General features: G+C 36.8%; 1 protein-coding gene across 7 annotated transcripts in view; it reads right to left on the bottom strand.

The window, feature by feature from the left end:
- Positions 1–21247, bottom strand: part of THSD7A (thrombospondin type 1 domain containing 7A) — a 285848-nt gene that overhangs the window by 113182 nt on the left and 151419 nt on the right. For all 7 annotated transcript variants that reach the window (XR_007203813.1, XM_048304626.1, XM_048304659.1 and 4 more), the window contains one exon: positions 10915–11746. Coding sequence is in view for 6 of the 7 variants with exons in the window: in XM_048304626.1 (XP_048160583.1) it covers positions 10915–11746 (832 nt within the window). In the remaining variant the exon portion in view is untranslated. The remainder of the gene's footprint in view (positions 1–10914; positions 11747–21247) is intronic.

Genomic DNA, 21247 nt, shown 5'->3' with positions numbered 1-21247 from the left:
AGATAGCTATTTTTGCATTAAAAGTGCTCAGTTAATTTCATTTTCTGGCTTCAGACCTTCCATAACAGTATTCACTTTCTCTGCGGCATTTTTGAGCTTAGAGACTTCTAGAAGCTCTTTCCTTGACTGTCTATTTCTTAGCTCCAAGAGTCCTCTTTCACTTAGTCTTGTTTTATTTGAACACAGTTATATCCTAGAACTACAGATCCTTTCTACTCTATGTGCAACTTTGAGATGAAAACTGGTCTGGATTTGAGGGCTGTTCAAGATTCATGCTGAGGACGCTCTTAAATACCTGTACATTACTATGTCGCAACAATCTATAAGTTAATGGAAATAGGAGTCAGAAATACAAGGTATTAAGGCGACACCATTTTGAAGTTTGTGCTTTTCCTGGTACACTTCTTTACGTGCTCAAATGTAATGGAGCAACAACGTGAGGTTTGTAATTTAAATCTAAAATTGAATGGTGAAGAACACGTCCTTTACAATAAATTCAATTAATTCACTCAGTACTGATATTTAATGAGAACTGCTACTTATTGTTTTTGACCATAACATAAAGTAATTGAGCCCAACTGACAAGGTTAATGCAAGCTAAATAATCTCTTCAATAACTTTTGTCTGCATTATTTTGCCTCTATTCCTTCACAGTTATCAACATTCAACTTGGTTTTCCCATTATCCACGTTCAGCTTTGATTTTCATTAATGAAATTTTCACAGTTACTATTCCTTACTTTCATTCACTATACTCATTCTCACAGAATTCTGATATATTTATTTTTTCTCTAGCTGATTTTCCATTTGATTACATACAGAGATTTCCATTATTCTGAAATGAATAACATGGCTACGGTTCAGGAGATTGATGCCAACATAAACGCTTGGCACTCAGGAGGAACAAAAGACAGGGCTTTGACTCAAAAGGACTTAAATTAAATTTTTCATTTTTTTAAAATTGAAAACTGTGAATTTTTAATCCTGGATGACTATTTGATGTGGTAGTGGATTATGTCCACAGGGTCTTGGCTCCTGTCCCTCTAGACCTCTTTGTAGGTATACCTATAGATCTGGCCAGCTGCTCCAGTCCTGGCACAACTGACCTGCCCTCGCCACTGGTGCGGAAACCAGACATCCCCATATCAGAGAGCTCAGCATGGCCAGAGTTATGAACAGACACTCAACAGACATCTATATTGTCAGACTCCACACACAAAACCTAGGGAAAAATGGCTTTCTTCCTCCTCTTGACTCTCTCATACTAAATAGTGTCACAGTGATTAGAAACCACATACCCTTCAAGAACAGGAAGAGCTGTGGAGTCAGAATCTGTTCTATGTGCTGGGGATTTCAACCCCAGCACCTTTTGGGAAGGAACTTCATTATTCTTTTTGCAGTTCTACTTGCATTCTCCAAAGAAAAACAACATAATCCAAGTATGTTTTGAACAAACAAGACTGACTGAATGAATGAATTAAAAACTTTGGAGGAGTGAAGAAGATGCAACCAAAAACTAGGCTATCTGCCTGGAAAAAACACATACTGAAAATTGTAAGAGGAGGTTCAGCAGTTCAGCAGAAAAAGGGAGCTGCTTCTGAAGGTTTCAGATCAAAGGACAATCAGCATGCTAAGGAAATCCAAAATCCTTTAACAGGTTTGGAAAAAGCTTCGTCTAAACACTAAGGAAGAAGTGCAAGGACTACCTGGCAGATAAAAAAAAAAAAAAAAAGCCCACAGTGGGCTCCCTCAGAGCAGAATAATCTAACCATTTCCTAACCTCAAATTCCTGCACACCATCAGGCATCTCCCACAATAAGCTACATCATCACAAACCATGAGATTTTCTCTTGAATTCTTGCTGATCGCATGAGACATTACTTCATTGAATACCATCAGAAAAATGGTCTTCAACCTTTACCACCAGCCACAACATGAGACTATTGACATACAAGCTCATTTGACCAAACAAACTCGTGTGCAGGAAGACTTGGAACAATAACAAATTACTTGCAGAACACCAAAACTATATGTTAGTTTAGCACTTGAAAACCAAAATTACGCACATACGCAAATACATGGAAGCAGGCTTGTAAAGACTGCCATTTTTGACTGAAGGAAAAAATAAAACTAGAGGAAGCTTTTGGAAAAGAATCAGAAAGTAAATTTGTGTTTGAAAATAGTGATTGTAAATCCCACTAAAACAAGCCACAAGGCTGGGCAGCATCCTTGCAAGACAACCTACAAGCATGCATGAACATTGGCCCAACTCCCAAAGAATCCTTAAGACAAAGAAAAATAATTTAAAGCGGGAGTTTAATACAAGCATATTTTACTTTTTCCAGTAGAAAGAGTATCAGCAGTTGGCTTAGAATTTTCTTAAGTCTCACTAAATTGTTACAAGGCTAGAGACTGTAAGGAGCAGTTTCCAAAGACCACATCTGCTTCTCATAACTGTAGCCTTACAGTGAAGGAAGGGGTAAAACCTGTACCACACCACTCATTAGCATCACATCCTAGAAAAGTTCAGGCTTAAACTGCTGGGGAATCTGACGACCCATGGGCAGACCCACAGCCTAGATGCTCACACCCTTAACAGAACTACCTCACAGAAATAATCTGGTTCGGTCAGAAGGTCAAATCAACCTTTGAAATATAACACCCATGTGTGCAGTTTTCTACGGCAACTTTGAATGATCGTGGGCAGGAAGCCTGAGGAAACACAGCAGTATTCATGCTGAATACTAATCCTTTGTGTTATCTGGAGTTAAATCCAGATCTTAATATTGCATGAGGAGGGTCTTCTCCTTGCTTTATATTTGACCACCATGGAACCTTAAAAGATACTCAGTATGAGTAAGAGGGATTTTGGAGTTATAGGTACAAGAACCAAGCACAATGTTGTGATGTGTTGCAGCAAGCTATTTATTTTCCATGCAGTATTCTCCTCAGAGTTCATACAGCTTGTTGGATGCATTAACCTCTGAAGTAAAATAATCAAATTAACTCTATGCCATTCTTGGACCACAGGTATAGCTGGATTTTGAGAGAGACTGTGATAAAGTATTTGACCTAAATAAAAAAGGGGGGTTTTCTCATAAATAAAATCAAACTTAAAAAAATTTTATTTAATGTGCAGGTACATTAAATAGACAGCAGGAATAGTAGTTAAGTGATTTAAATCCAGAGCTTAGATAACCCCCATGATCTACTCTGAAGACATAAAATGCCATTTATAAAGTCTAGTAATCCTTGAGAGATCCAGTTTATGGTTGGTACACACTTGTTTCTTTAAGAAAGTCAGTGAAAATACAGTGCCTGTACTTTTCCCTAGGAAAATGACGTAGTCCTCATTCATTTTCCATACAGCTGCACTGTTTAGTATTGGTCATCTTGTACATTGTTCTGAGAAACTGTTAGTACCTCCTGGTATAATGGGCCATTATAATCACACAAACAATGAGGCCACTTCTATTCAATTACAATTTAAATACTGTCACCTAAGTGTTTTTCACAAGACTACTTTCCCATGATCCCTTCACAAGTTTAATTGATTCTGCCAAACAATTTTGAAATAAACAAAACCACTCAGGCTTTCTACACCACAGGAGAAGAAAGAGATTACCTAAACTACCATGTCAAGAGAAAATACATCAGCTAATACAGGCAAAGCAACAAGACATGCTACTGTACCCAAACAAGTGTCAACAACAACAGCTGCTGTGGGGCTGTTCCAGATACCATGAGTGTCTGAGGAGACAAGAAAGCATGAACCTTCAGTGAGAGTGCTATCTTTCACAGTCCAGTGATACAGTGACATGCACGCACATCTCATGCTACAGATAATTTTAAAATTGGCAGAGCAGATTATTTGGCAAGAATCTACAGGGATGACTTATTAAAGCTTTAGGGAGGAATTTCCCTTTGTCAGTGGGAATTTTCATTATATAGCATTAGTCAGCATTTACTTTGACTGAAATAACAGCTAGATTCACAGGGCTATCAGCAATGAAAAAATAAAATGCCAAACTTTGTGAACAAAAATATGCAATATTAATGTTAAGATATAAAGAAATATATTACTGAAAATTATATTGCTACTATTATTTGTGTTTCAGGCATTAGTTTAGATCTGTTCCCTGTACTGATGCTTAAATTTGGCAATATCACTGGCTTCATCGCAGTCTCCAGCATTTGGAACAAAGTGGTCAGTATTAGGAGGTGAGCCACAGTTTCAGTGAGACTGCTGAAAGTTAGCTCTGAAGTAGCCAGCCCTGCTGTTCTGGGGAGTTGTGACTTCCCATCCTGTGCATCTCCACCCTGAGGGACAAGATGTCCCAGGAAGATGCTCACTTCACATACTCCCATACCATAGCTTTATAAAGCTGATTGAGAAAACAAGGGCATACTCTAAATCCCAATATATGCTTAGCAGTTTTATAAAAAAACCAAACAAAACCAAACCACAAAATAAATCTAAAAAAGTAATACATTCTAGTTTGTTCCCTATGGGACTCTTTACAGATTATGATAAAATACAATATAGGATTCCAAAATTTAGAAAAATACTGCTTGATTAATATTTATTTATTTTGTCATATTGAGGTCAATTAACATTATCTGACAATGAGGCAGAAAAGATGCATAAAAGTACAGTGTAGGAGAATCTTCATTAAAGATCTCAGTGGCTAATTCAATTTACCACTGTGCCACATAATCTCTTACTAGACTGAAGCTAAAAATTCAACACTGCATTCATTCACAGAATTCATTTATTCATTCATAGGATTTATGGCCACAAGAGATTATCAGAATATGGAGTACAATCCTCATTACATTATAGCCTATTATATTTTGCTAAGGAGGACAATACATGTATATGAATAAAAACTATACACTAGAAAGGCGTCCAATCTTGATGCTTTGCACAGAAATAGATGAATGTCATACATCTAGATGACAGAACAGCTGTTCACTGTATGAAAGGAGTTAAAATATGGTGTGGAAAAAGAAATTGTTCATTGCTATTTCAATTATTCAGCATGGTGCGTACGTTTCCATCTTAAATCTAGATTTGGGCATGGTGTGTCAAATGTGTAGCAATACTGACAAGACACTGTCAAAACAGCAGCCTCGGTAAGATGATGGAGCAGGTACTTAGAATAGAAAGGAACACCCATTGAATAATATTATGCATATCCACAGAAATTACTGTCTCCACCAAAATCACATTAAAAAACTACAGGGTGCTTCTACTTTCAAATTCGTGGAAATTCTAAAATTACAGTGGAAAATTATAGGAAAGGAATATGTTTGCATCCTGTTTCTCTAGTAATAGTTTACATTTTTATTATCCCAATGCACCTGAAAATTAACCCTGTAGTTTTTAGTTATAAAGAGGTTTTTCATCCAAGATTACTTTCTTCTTCTCTGTTCTCCATTTGTTAACAGAATGTGCTCTAAATAATTCCAAATTAATGAATCAAGATTACTGCATATAGCTCATTATCCAAATTTGTGATATTTACAGGTGCTCTGTAAGTGAACCACTTATGGCTTCTAAATCCTCATAGCATGGTGAGCTCGGAGGCTTCCCCTAAAACACAGCAGTAGAGCTGCCTTTGCAGTAACATAGAAAGCAGGTGCAGACATGCATGCTTTCATTTGGTCCTCAGGTTGCTTATGCTCCTTCATCTCTACAACCCATCCTCTCTGCGTTGCTATTCCCTCACCTTTCTGCAGCCCATCTCCTTGAAGTTACTGCACCTTAACCACTTCCACCTTCATGCACACCCCCCTTTCTTCCTGTTGCCTCATGGAGGGGCTCAGAGAAGCACAGACAATCTCTTAAGATTTTTTCTAAGCAGGGGATACGTTACAGGGTCCAACAAACTGGACTGCTATATTGTATGTCTGAATCTTTTTTCTGTTTGCTGTCTGACAGCATATACCTCTGGGTGACTTGTCTGCTTTCCAAATTAGTGGCATAAATAAAGCAAGAGGCTTATGCTGGTTTGGCTTGTTTTTTTTTTAATTTTTCCTCCTTCACACAGTTTATAATTTGTAAGAATGAAAGTCCATAAAGTGAATGCAGACATTTGTTTTATGATTTGGAAGGGGAGCATTGGGTTAAGAGGTTTCAGGACCTGGAAAGGAAAACAAAGCTAAAATGCCATTCTAGAGGAAGAGATTCTCTCTCCTTTTTTTTCCTGCCAATATCTTGAGTATTACTCACTCATCAGTCTAAATACTCAATTGGCCATTCCCAATTTCCTTAGTTTCTGGCTATTCAGCTTAACACCTGTGGCCAGTAGTGAATATTGTGACTCTGCTTTAAGCAGATACAGGTCTTTGTAAAGAAAGATGAAAAATGAAGCATTACATATGCCCAAGATGAGCAAGACAATTCAGTAATTTTGGTCTTACCGTCATCTCTCATGTCTCAGTTATAGTATTGGAATAAATAAAAGCTCAGACTCTCCAAAACTTGAAATTTTCAATGAGATCATTATGAAAACTTCCAAAAGAGTTACATTTGTTACAAGATGTGGATATAGTTTTCTAGATATTTAATGAATGCGCAGAATCAGTGAGGAAGATTAAAATAATTAAAAATAATTACTTTCTCAGATGAACAGAGGTGAAACAAATCAAAGATGACCACATAGCCTCAAATGCATTGAGGCTAAGAGAATCTGCTAAATAATTGTTTGGCATGTCTTAAATTTTGGATTATTTTCTGCCCCATCATTTTGTTCCACAATTGTAATTGCATATAGTTATATTCCAACAAAGAAATAAAAGCTCTGAACATTTATGAAATTTTACTATTTTTTCTTGAATTCCCATTTCAGGTCATTTAGGTCACCAATCATGTTCAGCTTCACATACAGGTCTCTTCCACAGTGGTGCTGCCAAGAGAATATTAACCAGTTATGGGGACTGCAACAGAGCTGTTGGGGATTCTTTCCTAGTGGTCCCCTCCATTTTTCCCCCCATTCAGAAGTGTTTTGGTCCCAGACTAAGCAAGATAACAAGCCATATCCAAATGATGTAGAAAAAGAAAGGAAATAGTGAAGAAATTCCTGGGATTTCTTTTTTAAGAGGCAGTTATATCTTTGAAGAACTGCTTTAACTACAGCCCCCTTTCCAGCCATTTGAGCTAAGTGACTCTTAGCAGTGACAGGCTGTCCCCACACTTATGGACCAGCGGCTTCAGGGGAACATGATGTGCTTTGTCACTGGATTTCAAAATCTTTGTTGAAGTGCAGAAATATACAGGTCAAGAAGATACTCTAGTTCTGTTCCGTGTTCTTACAGTTATAAATGTCTGTACTCAAGTCCTTCCAAATTTCCCAGTCTACCGTGTTCCCAAGAAAGCATTTCAGTGAAAAGGTTGTATGAATTAAAAACAGTCTAAAAAAAAAATAAAAATAATTTAAAAAAAGCTTTTCTTAGACTTGTACAAACCAGCCAAACATTTTTACTAAACTTTCCCACAAAAGTCTGCTCAGGAAGAAAATTATGACAAAATGTTTGCGACACAACAGTCACAGAGTCTATATTACAACAGAAAATTATAGGCTTAACATAAAGCATAATCATCACGACTTATAGTAGGAAAAACAGATTTGCAACTCAAAATGAACTTTTACATACATTTTATGTTTCTCTACATTGCCAGTTTGTTGTCTAACAGCTCTCTTTGGCAAACCCCAATCTCACCCAAGAGGAAGTATTTCAGAGGATCAGTATTGTCCTCTCCACTAGCAGCAGCACTGTCCAGATTTTGTTAGCTATCCAGAGAAGTAATTTTATAAGCCATTTTTAATTACTGAAATTGTTTTTTTCTTCAACATTCCTAATATTTTCAGTGCACCAGAATTTCAGACTAAGGGGAACATAAAGCAAACACAGGCCATGTAACACATACATTATTGCAGAACGAGCAATACAAAATCCAATATTTCATCCTTCACGGGAGACTATCTATTGTTCACTCAGCAATAAAGTGTATAAATTAAACTTTGATTTTCTTGTTTCACTTCTCTTTACCATGCCCGGTGTGTTGATGTGTCAAGAGAATTTTACCTTTTTGAAGTTTTGCTGACAGTGTTACAGAACCATTTTCTCTGGAGCACCCTTCTGAAAGTAGTTCTTTTTTAAAACCCTTTTTATAATATATCAGTTTTGCTATCTCTGCAAAAAATATTACTCGCCTGAGGGTTTTTATACTTCTTTCAGTCATGCTGCCAGGGGGCTGATTGTTTCTGATTGCTAAAGTCAAAATTCACTGAAAATGCACTATTTAAGCTGAAGAGCATTTCACATGAGAACGGCAGGTTTTCCAGTCACCTTACTTGTCTATATTATTTAGCAACACAGTTACTATGTGATAGAGATTATAAAATCATTTGAGCTGGCTGCATTGACACCCTGGGCAGAAAAATAATTCTATTGTTTCAGATTCTGGAATGGCAGTCATAGAATAAAGCATTTGATTGCTTAGTGAAGGGTGCAGCATAAATGATGCAAATGGATATACAGGTGACATTACATAGGTCTCTGAAAGCTAAGTTATCAACACCAGGATGTCTCATATGAGTCATTTCACCAAATTTTATTGTTTATACTATGCAACCGGAAAAAAAAATTCTATATTAAAATTGTTGTGAAGACTACTAGGAATCCTTTGTGCAATTAAAACATAAAGTCATCCATTAGACATAAAAATGCCCACTGAATCATTTGTATAACTTTCTCCTCTCTGAAGAATTGATCCTACATCGTATTATCTATTGTTTCACTGCCTCAGGCAAGAGGGTTTCATTCATTTCCCTGCACCAGCCTGAAATGTGCACAATACACTGAGGTATCTGGACTTAAGACAGCGTCGGTGATCTAAGTGAATTCGAGAGTGAGTGTAAACATGATGAGTAAAGTGTGCCACTCACTTCCAACTACACTTTTACTTCCTTTTACCATTTATCAGAGCTTTGGCACAACTGTGTCATTCCTCCCCTTTTTTTTTTTTCTCAATAATTTTCTTAACCTTTCAAAAACTTAGGGACTTTTGAAAAGAGTGGCTGGCTGCTATATGATAGCAACTGATGTATAATAAATTATTCCTTGTATTTAAAGTGTAATGATGTTCCTGGGCTAGGCACAGTGTGTGCTGTGTGATGTGGGGCTGGAAAAGGAAGGAGTAAAGGCAATTTGTTCTGTACCAAAAATGAGATTGTGCTGCAGCCAACACCTGGGACTTCCCGAGCATGCTGATTTTGAGATTTCTCGTGCAGACATTCATCCAAGTGTGGATCAAAATCTTAAAGAACTGAAGAAAACCAGACCTAGAAGAGACTGCAAAAAGGCTATGCAGTCAGCCCTTCTTCCCTAACCAAGAGCTGCTCCAGGTGCACCACTGACACATGCATTTTTCTAGCCTTTTCTTATTAACATTCGAAGATGGAGGTGCCACACATGGCCCAGACAATTTTTTCCAGAGTCTCACTATTCCTAGTATTGAGAAGCCTAGTATTGAGAAGCCTAGCCTCATTCAGCACTGTTGTGATTTGCCCATTACTGCTTTTCCAATACATCCATAATTTAGAGAGAGAATAGATTGTTCCATTCTTCCTTGTGGATGGGTTGTTACATATTCGTAGGCACTTCACATCTTCACCCATATGTACCTCCTTCAACCAAACAACCCAAACCTTTCAGTTCTTCCCTTAAGCCAGGGAACTTACCATTTTCCTGTTTTACTGCTGGATCATCTCTTGAAAGGAATTATACTCAAAAAATATTTTCTACACTTGAAAAAAACTATATTATTTGGTTTCTGATGGAAAAGGTGGAAGCAATTACATGTTCTGTGATAGAATGCTTAACTGGCATAACAAAAACTCTAAAGTAAAATACCTTGAGAAAAGTTCCTATACACTAACATAGCAGCATGGTTGTCAGCCTCATTCAGCAAGATATCTTAGTCATTTCACAGTTGAAGTAAAACTGATTAATCAGGCATTGAACTAGAGGGAAGGAAATAGAACCACATCAAAGACAGGCAGACTAGACCGAAAGATTTTTTAGTTGAATATAAACATTCTGGGGGGTAGGAAAGAAATACATGAACTAGCAAGAGAATGCCAGATAAAACAAACCAAAGATAACATGGTTTTAGAAATGCATCCAGAAGCCTGTAGAAAGAATTATCATAACATCCGTGACTGACAGAACTTTTGAAAAGTAAAATAATAAATAAAGAAATAAAAATAAATATCAGAAAAAAAACCCTTGGCAGACAGCATAAAGGTGCAGATGAGAAAGAAACAGAGACGGTACATGGAATAAACAAAGAGGCTTTACATTTTCCCCGTCAGAAATTTTGCCACAGTAATCAAGAAGGACAAACTATATTTCATGCTCATCTATTTCAAATATCCTGGAATGAATAGATGCTGCCTTCCCATGCAGCATCTTTCTCTCTTGTTTTATACTTTTACTATAAGTCTGACCCAGTCCAGTTTCCTGTTAGTCTTTGTGTCCAGAGCCTTAAAAGCAGTAACATCACATCTTTCAAAAATGCATAACTTGCTAGAGAGGAAACGCCTGCTTGAAACCACATAAAAAGAGCAGGCATTTGACAAATATCTTCAAGCTTTTGGGGGAAATCTATTTAAACAAACAGAGGCTAAGGATTAACACAGTTTAACAGTGCACATTTATGTATGATCACTAGCCCAGTTTGCATGTTTCATGTCACGGAAAACACTTGATCCTGATGATGGATGTTCAAGTGGAAATAGCATGAGCCCCATTTTGAGATTTGGGCTTGTGTAAAAGAATCCATTTATGCATGTTTTACTTTAAGCAGACAAAAATTAAAATACGCAAATTCATAAATAGTGATTACCTCAGAGCAGCAGTTTTCCCATTTCTGTGAGTACATGTGACCTGCCTTGTTTGATAGCCGATTTGTATGTCCCAATATTTGTTCTCCTGTCTATTCTGTCTGTTACGGTTCCTCTTCTTCTTAATTAACTCGCGAGCCTCAGGATCTCGAACTGCCTTTTCTCTATCCTTTTCCTTGTCTTTGTTCTTCCCTCGTTTCCTTGCTTGCCTTATTTGTCTTGAATGGGGCACCGAGCATGCGCTCCATGGTCCCACGTTTAGGCTGTACAGGCTTTCTTCAACAGTGCATGGGCTGGACTGGCAGATCTGAAACTCAGTGAGGTTGGGGCAAGCTGACCCACCGAACTGCGGTGGAGCCACCACGTGCCGAGTTCGATGCTGAAGTCCATTGCCACAGGTCTTTGAGCACTCAGACCAGGGCGAGAATTCGGCCACGATGCAGTCCTGTCGGCATGGGATGAGGCATCCCTGCTCCTGCCGTGGCTTTGGCTCAAAGTACTCACAGATGACATCCTCAGCTGGAACCCCATTGGACTTCTGTATACAGATGATGTCCCTTGTCTGGATCCCTTCCTCCCCTCTGAGGCACTCCAGGGGCTTCTCGTGGCTGCGGGAGAGGACAGGCCGGCACTGGTTCCAGCTCCCGATCTGCCAGTCATACAGCTCCTTGTGCCAGTCGCAGACCCGGAAACAGCTCTGCTGGTTGTCCGGCCGCTCTGGCTGCCTGCAGTTCGTGGGCAGCGTGGTCCAACCCTCCACGTGGGCACACCACACTGCTCGCGTCTGGATGCCTCCTGGACCGCATTCATCTCCCATGCATCTCCCCCATGGACCTGGAAAACAAGAGAAGATGCTAATATTGCACACTTAATTTATTTCTCTGCCATATTGCAAAAGCAAGCTCACAGCATTTCCTGTATGTCTAAGAATTTCATCCTTGGAGAAAGTTAAACTTAGAAAATGCAAGTATGGGATTACTCTTCATCTACTTTTTTTATGATTAGAGATACACTTCACTTTTTGTCCCAGACAAACTGAAAATTTAATATTGATTAATTATTAATATTGAATAACTCCCGAACATACACATGAATTAATCACATTAGAGAACTATGAACTAAGCAATCACATTCACAACTTATTTTTTGCTGCCAATGTAGGAGCCAAAGCTCTTCCCTTGAAGGCATGAAGTTGATCTCTCTCATCCACTTGAATAACCTCTCCTGGACTGTTTAATTTTTTTCTTCACATTTCTACTACCCTACAGTTTGTACCTTGATACCAATTAATATTATGTTCTCTTACATCCGTATTGCATACAAAAATGAGAACAAATACAATACATTTTGAAAAAATAGTGGTGATTTCAAGTAGGCCAATTCTAGTCTTTCCTTTATTATAACTAAAATAAAAATTAAAATCCAGTTTAAAAATGGTTGTTCCACACAATCTATGATATTAAAGCTCTTGAAGACAGAGACATACCAGCTGGTAACTCTCCAAAGAACAGAAGCTATTGAATCAGAGAATCATAGAATACTGGGTTGGAAGGGACCTCAAGGATCATCTGATCCAAACTTTCCTGGCAAAAGCACAGTCTAGACAAGATGGCTCAGCAGCCTGTCCAACTGGATCTTAACAGTGCCCAATGTTGAAGAATCTATTACTTCCATGGGGAAATTATTCCAATTTCTGATTATTCTCATTGTAAAAGTTTCCTCTTGTGTCCAATCAGAATGTCCCCAGGAGTAACTAACACCTAAGAGTAACTTGCTCCTACCATTGTCTTAAATATCCAAGGTCTATGGTAAATATTTGACATGCAACATGTTGTTATAATAAATGTCAACAAAAATAAATAAAAGTCTATATCTTTGAAAGATGATGTAGTTGCTTTTTCCATTATTAAAAACTGTAACATTCACCCAATTCAACTTATGAAATCCACAAATCAGAGGTTAAAAAATCCTATATTTGTCAGGTTTTTTAAGCTCTCCCCTCATACACACTGTAAATTGACTTACTACATAAGAGCAAAAGAACAATTCAGAAGAAAACCCTGAAAACCCTAGAACTATTTATCAAGGAAAATCTGTCTATTTGCAGACACTTGATGACACAGAAGAGATTTTCTCCGACTAAGGAGTGCTCTGTCCTATGAAGAAATTGGGGCCATGTAATCCTCATTCACCTGAATGACCCCTGTACAAGACTATTTGTGTGAGTAAAGCTGTTGAAGAAGCCAGGTTGAGCCTTTGCTATTTTCAAAGCCAGTTAACAGCATAATTTTGGTACCGCACAGGAATAAGTGAAATGAAGTATGGCAGCTACAAATTATTTACAACATCTTCTTATTGAATGATTGGAAGGAATATGTGGCCACATCTTATTACTGATTCTCACAAGCTTTAAAACTCTCACTGGCTTCAACACAATTTTCATCTGTTCATCCAACATTAACTTCAGTACCAGTTTGGGAATGGGCTGCTGATAGGCTATACATTTAGCCTCTGCTCCTTATTGTCTCTTTTCTAAGTGAACACTGTGGCTGAACAGTTCAGTCGTAGTTCTAAAACCCTGAGAATGAATACTAAATAGGAATACCAGCTGGCAGATTCAGCCCATGGAAACTCCCTCATATTTTTTTGCAAATAAATTTTGAATTATAGTTTCCCATATCTATCTAGCTATCTAGAAAAATGAATGTATATTATATAATATAAATACATTTCAATTTCCATTTCAGCAAGACTGCACTACTTTATCTCTAACCAGCCTTCACAAGTGACCTAATCACAGTTGTATTTAATTTGGGTGTATTTACACTGAATTGAGAGATACCATTTGCTCAAAATACCACTTTGAACACCTGCCATTTTTTAAAAATAAAGACTACAGAAAATCTCTAACTAGAGCAGAGATACAAAAAACAATCATGATTGAAATAAAGCTAAATTTTTCATCCTGCAAACTACAAATTTCTACCTTACCATGTCACTACACCTTGTGTATCATTTATGTGTTCAGTGAAGGAATCTCTCTTTTTAACAATCAGGTCTTTTCTGTACCCCAGATAAAAATTTTGTCCACTTGGGATTCTATCACATCTCCATTCATCAATAATCAAAAAATGACATTATACCTAAAAATCGTGCTTGTCACCAAAGGATCTTCAATCCAATTCTAAGGCAGTTTTACAGTATTGAAAATGCTAAAAATCTCAGCCTTGACACAATAAATACTGCCTTTGAAAATGTAAATATGAACAAAAACTCTGTTATGTGACTGTGGTAACTGGGCAAAAATTAACTTTTCCATTCCATTACAAATATGTTATTTTTAGAACTGAATACAAAACAGTGATGAGATGCACAGATAGACTCATGTAGTAAATTGCATTATTTTGCTTGTCCTGTGAAGTACTAAGACATTTTATAAAATCATTACAGGTGAGTACCAACAAACCGTGCTTACATGACCCTTTGAGCAGACTACTGCTCCATAATTCTATGTTCATGCGCATGTTGGCATAGAGGTCTTAGTGATGTATCTGACCCTCCCTTTTAGCTACATTAGGCTGATTTTTAAGTTTAAAGACAAAATAACCCACTTAGAGAGCAAGTACACTAAAAGCTTAAATTTTCATTCTACTGCACACTTCTTTATATGACTATAACAGGGTCTAAAAGGGAACCACAGTTTTGGGGCAAGGACCTGTTTAGGCTTTGTCCTAAGTGATCTTCTTCAAAAAACTAAAGTGCTTCCGCATTCGACTAAACCAAATCTGCCTCTCACAGAAAGTTAAAATTTGTGGAAGGGGGCAGGTGTTAAAAAAAAAATGTGAAAGTAAAAGCAGAAAACAAAGCAAATAATAATTTGCATAATTCTTCCCTGCCCTCTAAGCCTCTGTGCATCCCTATAATACAGTGACTTTAAATGGCAGAAAATTGTCATGTGCTTTCCAGCCTCCAGAAATCCCTCTGTCCCTGCAGTCCTGGCCACTTACTCCCTGACCCTCCCTCCTCTCACTCAGATGTTTTCTCTTTTCTATGCTCAGGATCACAGAATATTCTTAGTTGGAAGGGACCCAGAAGGATTGTCAAGTCCAACTCTTCAGTGAATGGTCTGTCTGGGGATCAAGACCCCAACCTTGCTGTTATCAGCACCATGCTCTAACCAAGCAATGTTTGCTTGTTTGTGTTGCTTTTAACCTGGAAAGCCTTAATCACAAACCAAAAGAATTTTTTTTTATGTGTGTGTGATAGAATCAGGGATGAATGTTTGTTTTTTAACGCATGTTTTAATACGTACAGGAACGAAAAACCAAACTGGTACCATTCTTCACAACTAGCTACATTTCCCTTTGGGGTTATGGAATATATAGAAAAATAAAAATATAAAGGAAAAAGACCCCAACCCTAACATTTCCATACTCAGTGTTCATTAGAACAAGAGTATCAAGCAAATTCCCAATGAATTAACTTCAAAACACCTATGAATATTTGAGCAATTTCAAGAGCTTAATTAATTCATCTTTTTTAAGGTGAAGAAGATGAATTGACATTTTGTTCCTTTCTTTAGTTTTTAAAGAGTAAAATAATATATAATTTTATGTATTTCTAGCTGTATTAACAGAAACTTGCTTTGACCAAGATTATTCCAAGAAATACCAATTTTTTTTAATTTTGAAAACAATATCTGCCATCCACATTAACCAATATTCCTGTTATTTTTCACTTGCTCACTTTGAAATCTTCACTTATGTTACCCACATTTCCCTGTACCCCCGAGTCACTGTAGTTAGCCTCAAGCTGAGGAAGGTTGTTGCTAAATGTTTGTATGGGTATGTCACAAAAGAGAGAGAGATGTTCTCTCTGATTTTCCTTACAACCACCTGTCTCTCTCTCCCAGTTATCAAGAGCCTACAATAACTCACTTCTAACTTAAGTGGCCCCAATCACATTGCAAGCTTCAAGGTGAGACATGGTTGTCTTTTGAAATTAATCACAGGAAAACAGGAAAATAAATGTCTCTGAACTGAGTAAAAGGGCTTTGTGACTTTTTCCAAAAAAGCAAAGAAATGAATCCTAAAGTATTGCTAATCCACTGTAAAGTTTTGAATGATCCTCAGAAGTATGAGAAAATCACATACAGGTTACCTGCAATATGTTTTTTATATTATATCATTATTAGGGGTACTACATTTACCACTGTATTTGTAAATACGACATTTTGAGATAAAATTAACTTCACAGAAACTAATGTAGCATACATATGCAACTCAGAATGAAAGAGATCAGCAGAACACAGTGTAGGGTTTCATCCACCATCACTTAAAGGCTGCAGGAGGTGGAAGGTGGCTGCCCTTTCACAAATCTTCAGCTGATAAACACTAGTAACAGCAAGAATGTCTTAGGAAACCTGTCAAGCCTAATCAAGGCTTTATATGATATTTTAATTTGGTCTTTATGAATATTCTTTAGGTTCTCTCTTTCCCACTGGAGCAGTCTTCACACAGACATCCTGCAGTCCCTGCTGTGTGCTGATCCAGACACGCCTTGCCAATTGGATGTCTGTGCACTCAAACCATTTCACACGGGAAAAAAGGCTACTGCTGTGAATGCAAAATAGCTTTTCTTTGGATTTGTTCTAAACATACTTAGATGAACAAATCATAGTTTGCCTGTAGAGTGCTGAACTTGTTTCATGAAAATACTATCGTTTATCCACTCTTTATTTAATCAGTGTTTTACAAATGGCAGCTACAGAAACAAATAGGAAGTTTGCTTCTTTTTGTTCTGGGAGTTGTCACTGAAGTCTTAGTGAGTATAAAATGTCATTTGTAATTCTTTGTGTTCTAAAGAGATTACTTTAAAATACAATATTAAGATTCCCTCTAAGCTTCTGAAGGATTAACATTTATTTTTTTACAGAGCAGGACCGTAAGTGAATTAACCATTCCTGCAAGTTTATTCTGAAATTTCAGGGACTGATCACAATGGAGTCAAAAACTGAAAACTAAACCTCCACTAAAGCACTGACAGTTTTGCAGCTGAGAACAAGGTAAGCTATAATTGTATTTAATATAGTATATTTAATATACTATATTTTAATATTGTTTCAGGTATTAAAATTATCTCTCTTTGAAAAAGAACTTACTTTGAACTTTGATCCAGGACAAATCAGGCTATGTGAAAATCCCTTGAGCTTTTCTCCTCATACACAAAGACAAAATAATCCCCCAACTATCCTCAAACATAAAACTCCAAACACAACTTAAAGCATTGAGCAGACATTACTCATATTTTTAACAAATGCACCACTGATTTCAACTGAATTTTGCCATACTTTCTGTGAGAATTGGTTTTGACCCATTTTGTGTTACTTGTTTGGTGTCTGTAAGTAGCATTAACAGTTTAATTCCAGGGAGAGAGATTCAGACTGCATGAGAAAATGAGCAGCTTAGTTTTCAGTATTTTGAGAGGATTGTATTTAATGGGACTATTGAGAGACTGATTAGCAAAAATCTACTTTTTCTAAGTTCAGAAAAAAGCTAACCTTACCTAATATTGGAGACCTCAAATTTCTTTGTACCACGAAAAGGTTGTAAAGAGGGCAAAGAAGGTTAGCTGGGTGATACAGGGCTGAGTCAGAAGGACATAAGTATTACAAGATAGAGTTCAAGCCTAAGCAGTAAATCTCAAGAGAGGTCAAAAAGACACAGATCAAGAAGTATTTGAAGGACTCAGAAAATGACATTGAGTGCAAACTGCAGCTCCTGATAGTGGAGCTGGTCAAGGAGCTGGGTGAACAGCAGGTCACTAAGAATACAGCAGTCTCAGAGCTTTGGCAAAATCACTTGCAGATCCTCTTGGCTAAATTGAAATATTATAAGCATGTCTGTAACTTGGTACAGTATACCTGTATTATCTATATTTGCTTTACACAATTACAGTGACAAAGGAAAAACAACCACTGCTGCAGCAAAGTATTTTTATCACAGGCAGTAGCTAATTGTAGAAGTCTAAACAGGGAACAGAGTCTCACTGATACAGACACATTGCCTTTTAGCAAAATGCTGTAATTCTAGATAAATTACTGATAACTTCTTTTTTTTTTTTTTTTTTTTTTTTTAGATGCAGAGTCTGATATGCTGCCAACACCACATGCTGGCCACATTTGGATAGACAAATTCTATAATTTATACTATTGGGAGTGCCAAGACAGTAGAAGAGCACTGATAGACAAAACCTTTATTTTATTTTCGCGTCTTTCCCACCCGTGGCAGGACTCCCTGGGTGCTGTACGACTTGCTGCCTGCTCTGCTTGCCAGCAAATTCTCCCCTCCAGGAGTGCTATGGATCACCTTGACTGTCATTTCTATTTAATGCTTTTGTCTTTCTTGGCTCCTCTTTCAGAGGTTGAAAAGAACATGCAAGGCAGTGTCTGTATCAAACAAAATGGACTCAGGATATAGAAGAGAGATAAAAATGGAAAGGATTCTCAACATAATAAAACACAGTACCTGTGATTCAGAGGAATATAATGAAGTATCAAATATGTCTACAAATTATTTGACTCTTAGATCAAATTTTTATTTTCTAATAGCAAAAGGGAGAGTGTAAGTCACAGTGCAATTCAAAGAATTACAGAATCTGAAGAACAAGTTGTTGAAATTTCTCAAATTAACAATGAAATAGATTAAAAAAATTTAAAAGTAATGTAAATTAAACTAATTTATAAATGACACATTGTTTTCTCAGCTTTCCAGAGCATTTCAAACAGCAGAATAAAGAAAATCAAAGTATATAAAAATCAGCCTCTTAGTTATCTTTCTAGGTGTGCACATAATTATTAAGGCACTTAATAAAATGTTGACCCTTTAATTCTTTTCCTTCTATAAATATCCATTGGGAAATACATTCACACATATTCCTAATACTATTCATGGTATTGTAATTAACATCATCTATCTGTTTTCAAATTTCTCTAAAAATCATGAATGTAACACACATAGTACAAACCTAGGAGTAACCAAATCATTATAAATTCTGACATCAATATCAAAAAAAGCAGAAAATTTATTCAGAGTTCCCCTAACAGCATTGTCATATTACAACCTCACAATTACTAGAACCAAATATTTATTTTCCTCCAGCAAAGACGAAAGTAAATTTTATATATTAGAAAACTGGTGAGTCCAAGGCAAGGCTGTGTATTCCATAACAAAAGTGCTGAATGTAACATCCTTTCCCAATGTTGATGTGGTTTCTTGTGCTGTAATACATGGCAGTTTTAACACCACATTTCACTTGGTAGAGAGGTTATTTTGCTGCTCTGTGCTTTTTTCTGTGCCTTAACATTGTGACAACTATAATAGATATTGACTTTTTTTCCATTTTTTATAAACATAGGCAGGGTAAAAAGTATCTATTTCTACAATACAAAAAAAAAAAAAAGAAATGGAAAGGAAAGGAAAAAAAAACATAAAGAAATCAAATGGTCTCAAGATTTTTCTCCTCTTTTTAATATAATGCTAGTTCTTCATCTGCTCTAGACAGCCAGGCCTGAGAACTGAATTCAATACTTAGATTAAAAAACCCTCAACCACCTTCTTATGTTTGTCACTGTTTAATATTTATTTTGTTGCTCTGGCTGTATGCATTCAATTTTTTAAATAAACTGCATCAGGATCCACACTTTTCGTAACACATTTCTGCCCAAAGTAATTTGACTGTACAGTGGCATAACACCCTGAAAATTGCTATCTGCACCAAAGCTATCAAGAGCCTTCAGCTTGCACTTAGTAGTGCAACATGTTTATCTGAAGCATATGCTGGCACATACACAAACATGAAAGGCTGACATCTCACAGTGCAGAACTATCTGGCTTTGTGTTGTTGTTATCACCTGGAAAGCAATCCTTTCCTTTATGCTTATTATAAACTTAAGCTAATTCCCAAAACATTATTCAGTTTTAAAACAGTTCTTCCTCCAAAATTTTTTTAGCATAAATTCCTCTCACTGTTCATTTTCCCTTTACATAGTATAGCAGCAGCAGACAAAATGAATATTAAATGAATACGCAAAAGGAATATTTAATTGAAGCAGCATGCTTTAAAGAGAAATAGAGCTTCTCTGTTCTACAAAGCAATTACATTGCTTTGAGCTTCTAGTCATGTTGGAATAAATTCTTCTGATATTGCATACAGTTTCTTCTAGCCAACAGTCCGTTTACATATAAAGCTGGTTCATGAATGTTTCTTAGTTTTATTAGAGGTGGTGTTAAACCATCCTAACATATTCCTCACATTGCTCTCCTTATGTTGCCTCTCTAGTCACACTGCTGGCTGAAAAGCCAGATAACGCTCTTCTGACAAAATGATGATTCTCATACATAGCAAACACTCTTGCAGGCTTTGTAAGTTGGATGAAAGGTTTTATTAACCTTTGCTTGAATCTCTGCCACATGCCTGTTTTGGTTTTCTTCTGATTACCCACAGCTGAAAGCTGCTCTGCCTCTCCCCTGTGAGACAGCTACACTGAGTCAGGCCAAAGGCATACTTACCCCAGCAACAAAGAGCAGGAGCTTGAAGAAGGTATAGAAATATGGTGAGCATATATGATGTCCTCCTGGTACCCCCTCAGCTTCCCACAAGCTCCAGTTCCCACACCACAGCAGACATCTTGGTACAAACTTTCTCATATAAATGATACTTATACATGGACATCAGATAAAGAAAATTCACGTGTTCTTCAACCACCTTCTGAGTAAGATGAGTTTTAGAACTCTTATGAGAAACTCCTAAATTTTCAGTTCTTTTTTCCATGCTACCAGAATGTAATGATAGAAATGTATAGAAATACCAGAAATGTCATGATAGAAAACATGTGGCATGAACCTATTTTTAATTATACAGTGGGAAAAGAAAAACAAAACAAAAACCAATCCCATGAACAGCAGAGCCAGTTACAAGTAAATCCGTGAAATCAGCAGTTACTCCCAATTATTATTCAGCCTGTAATCATGAGTAAATAGTATCATTTTACAATGAAAGCTTTATAATAATACGTGTTACAAAAAACATCACCATGAATTATTCTTATCTGTGTCCCTGTAGCCTTTTACAGCTTTGCCAGAATCTGATTTTAAGAGATAAATCAATTCAGAATCCAATGCCTGTTAAAGAGGAGGATTTGATTTGTATAGATTACGATGAAGTTTTCTCCTTGGTTTTGAACGAAGATTCACTGTTTTCTTCCTATTGGCATTTTATATTCAATTTGCCCACAAATATCAAAGGAAATTTTAACCAAAACACTGCCGAGATAAC

Source organism: Corvus hawaiiensis, chromosome 1 (genome assembly GCF_020740725.1).
Source record: "Corvus hawaiiensis isolate bCorHaw1 chromosome 1, bCorHaw1.pri.cur, whole genome shotgun sequence".
Taxonomy (NCBI): Eukaryota; Metazoa; Chordata; class Aves; order Passeriformes; family Corvidae; genus Corvus; species Corvus hawaiiensis.
Note: the sequence above shows the minus strand (reverse complement) of the source record. Positions and strands in the feature narration are given on the sequence as shown.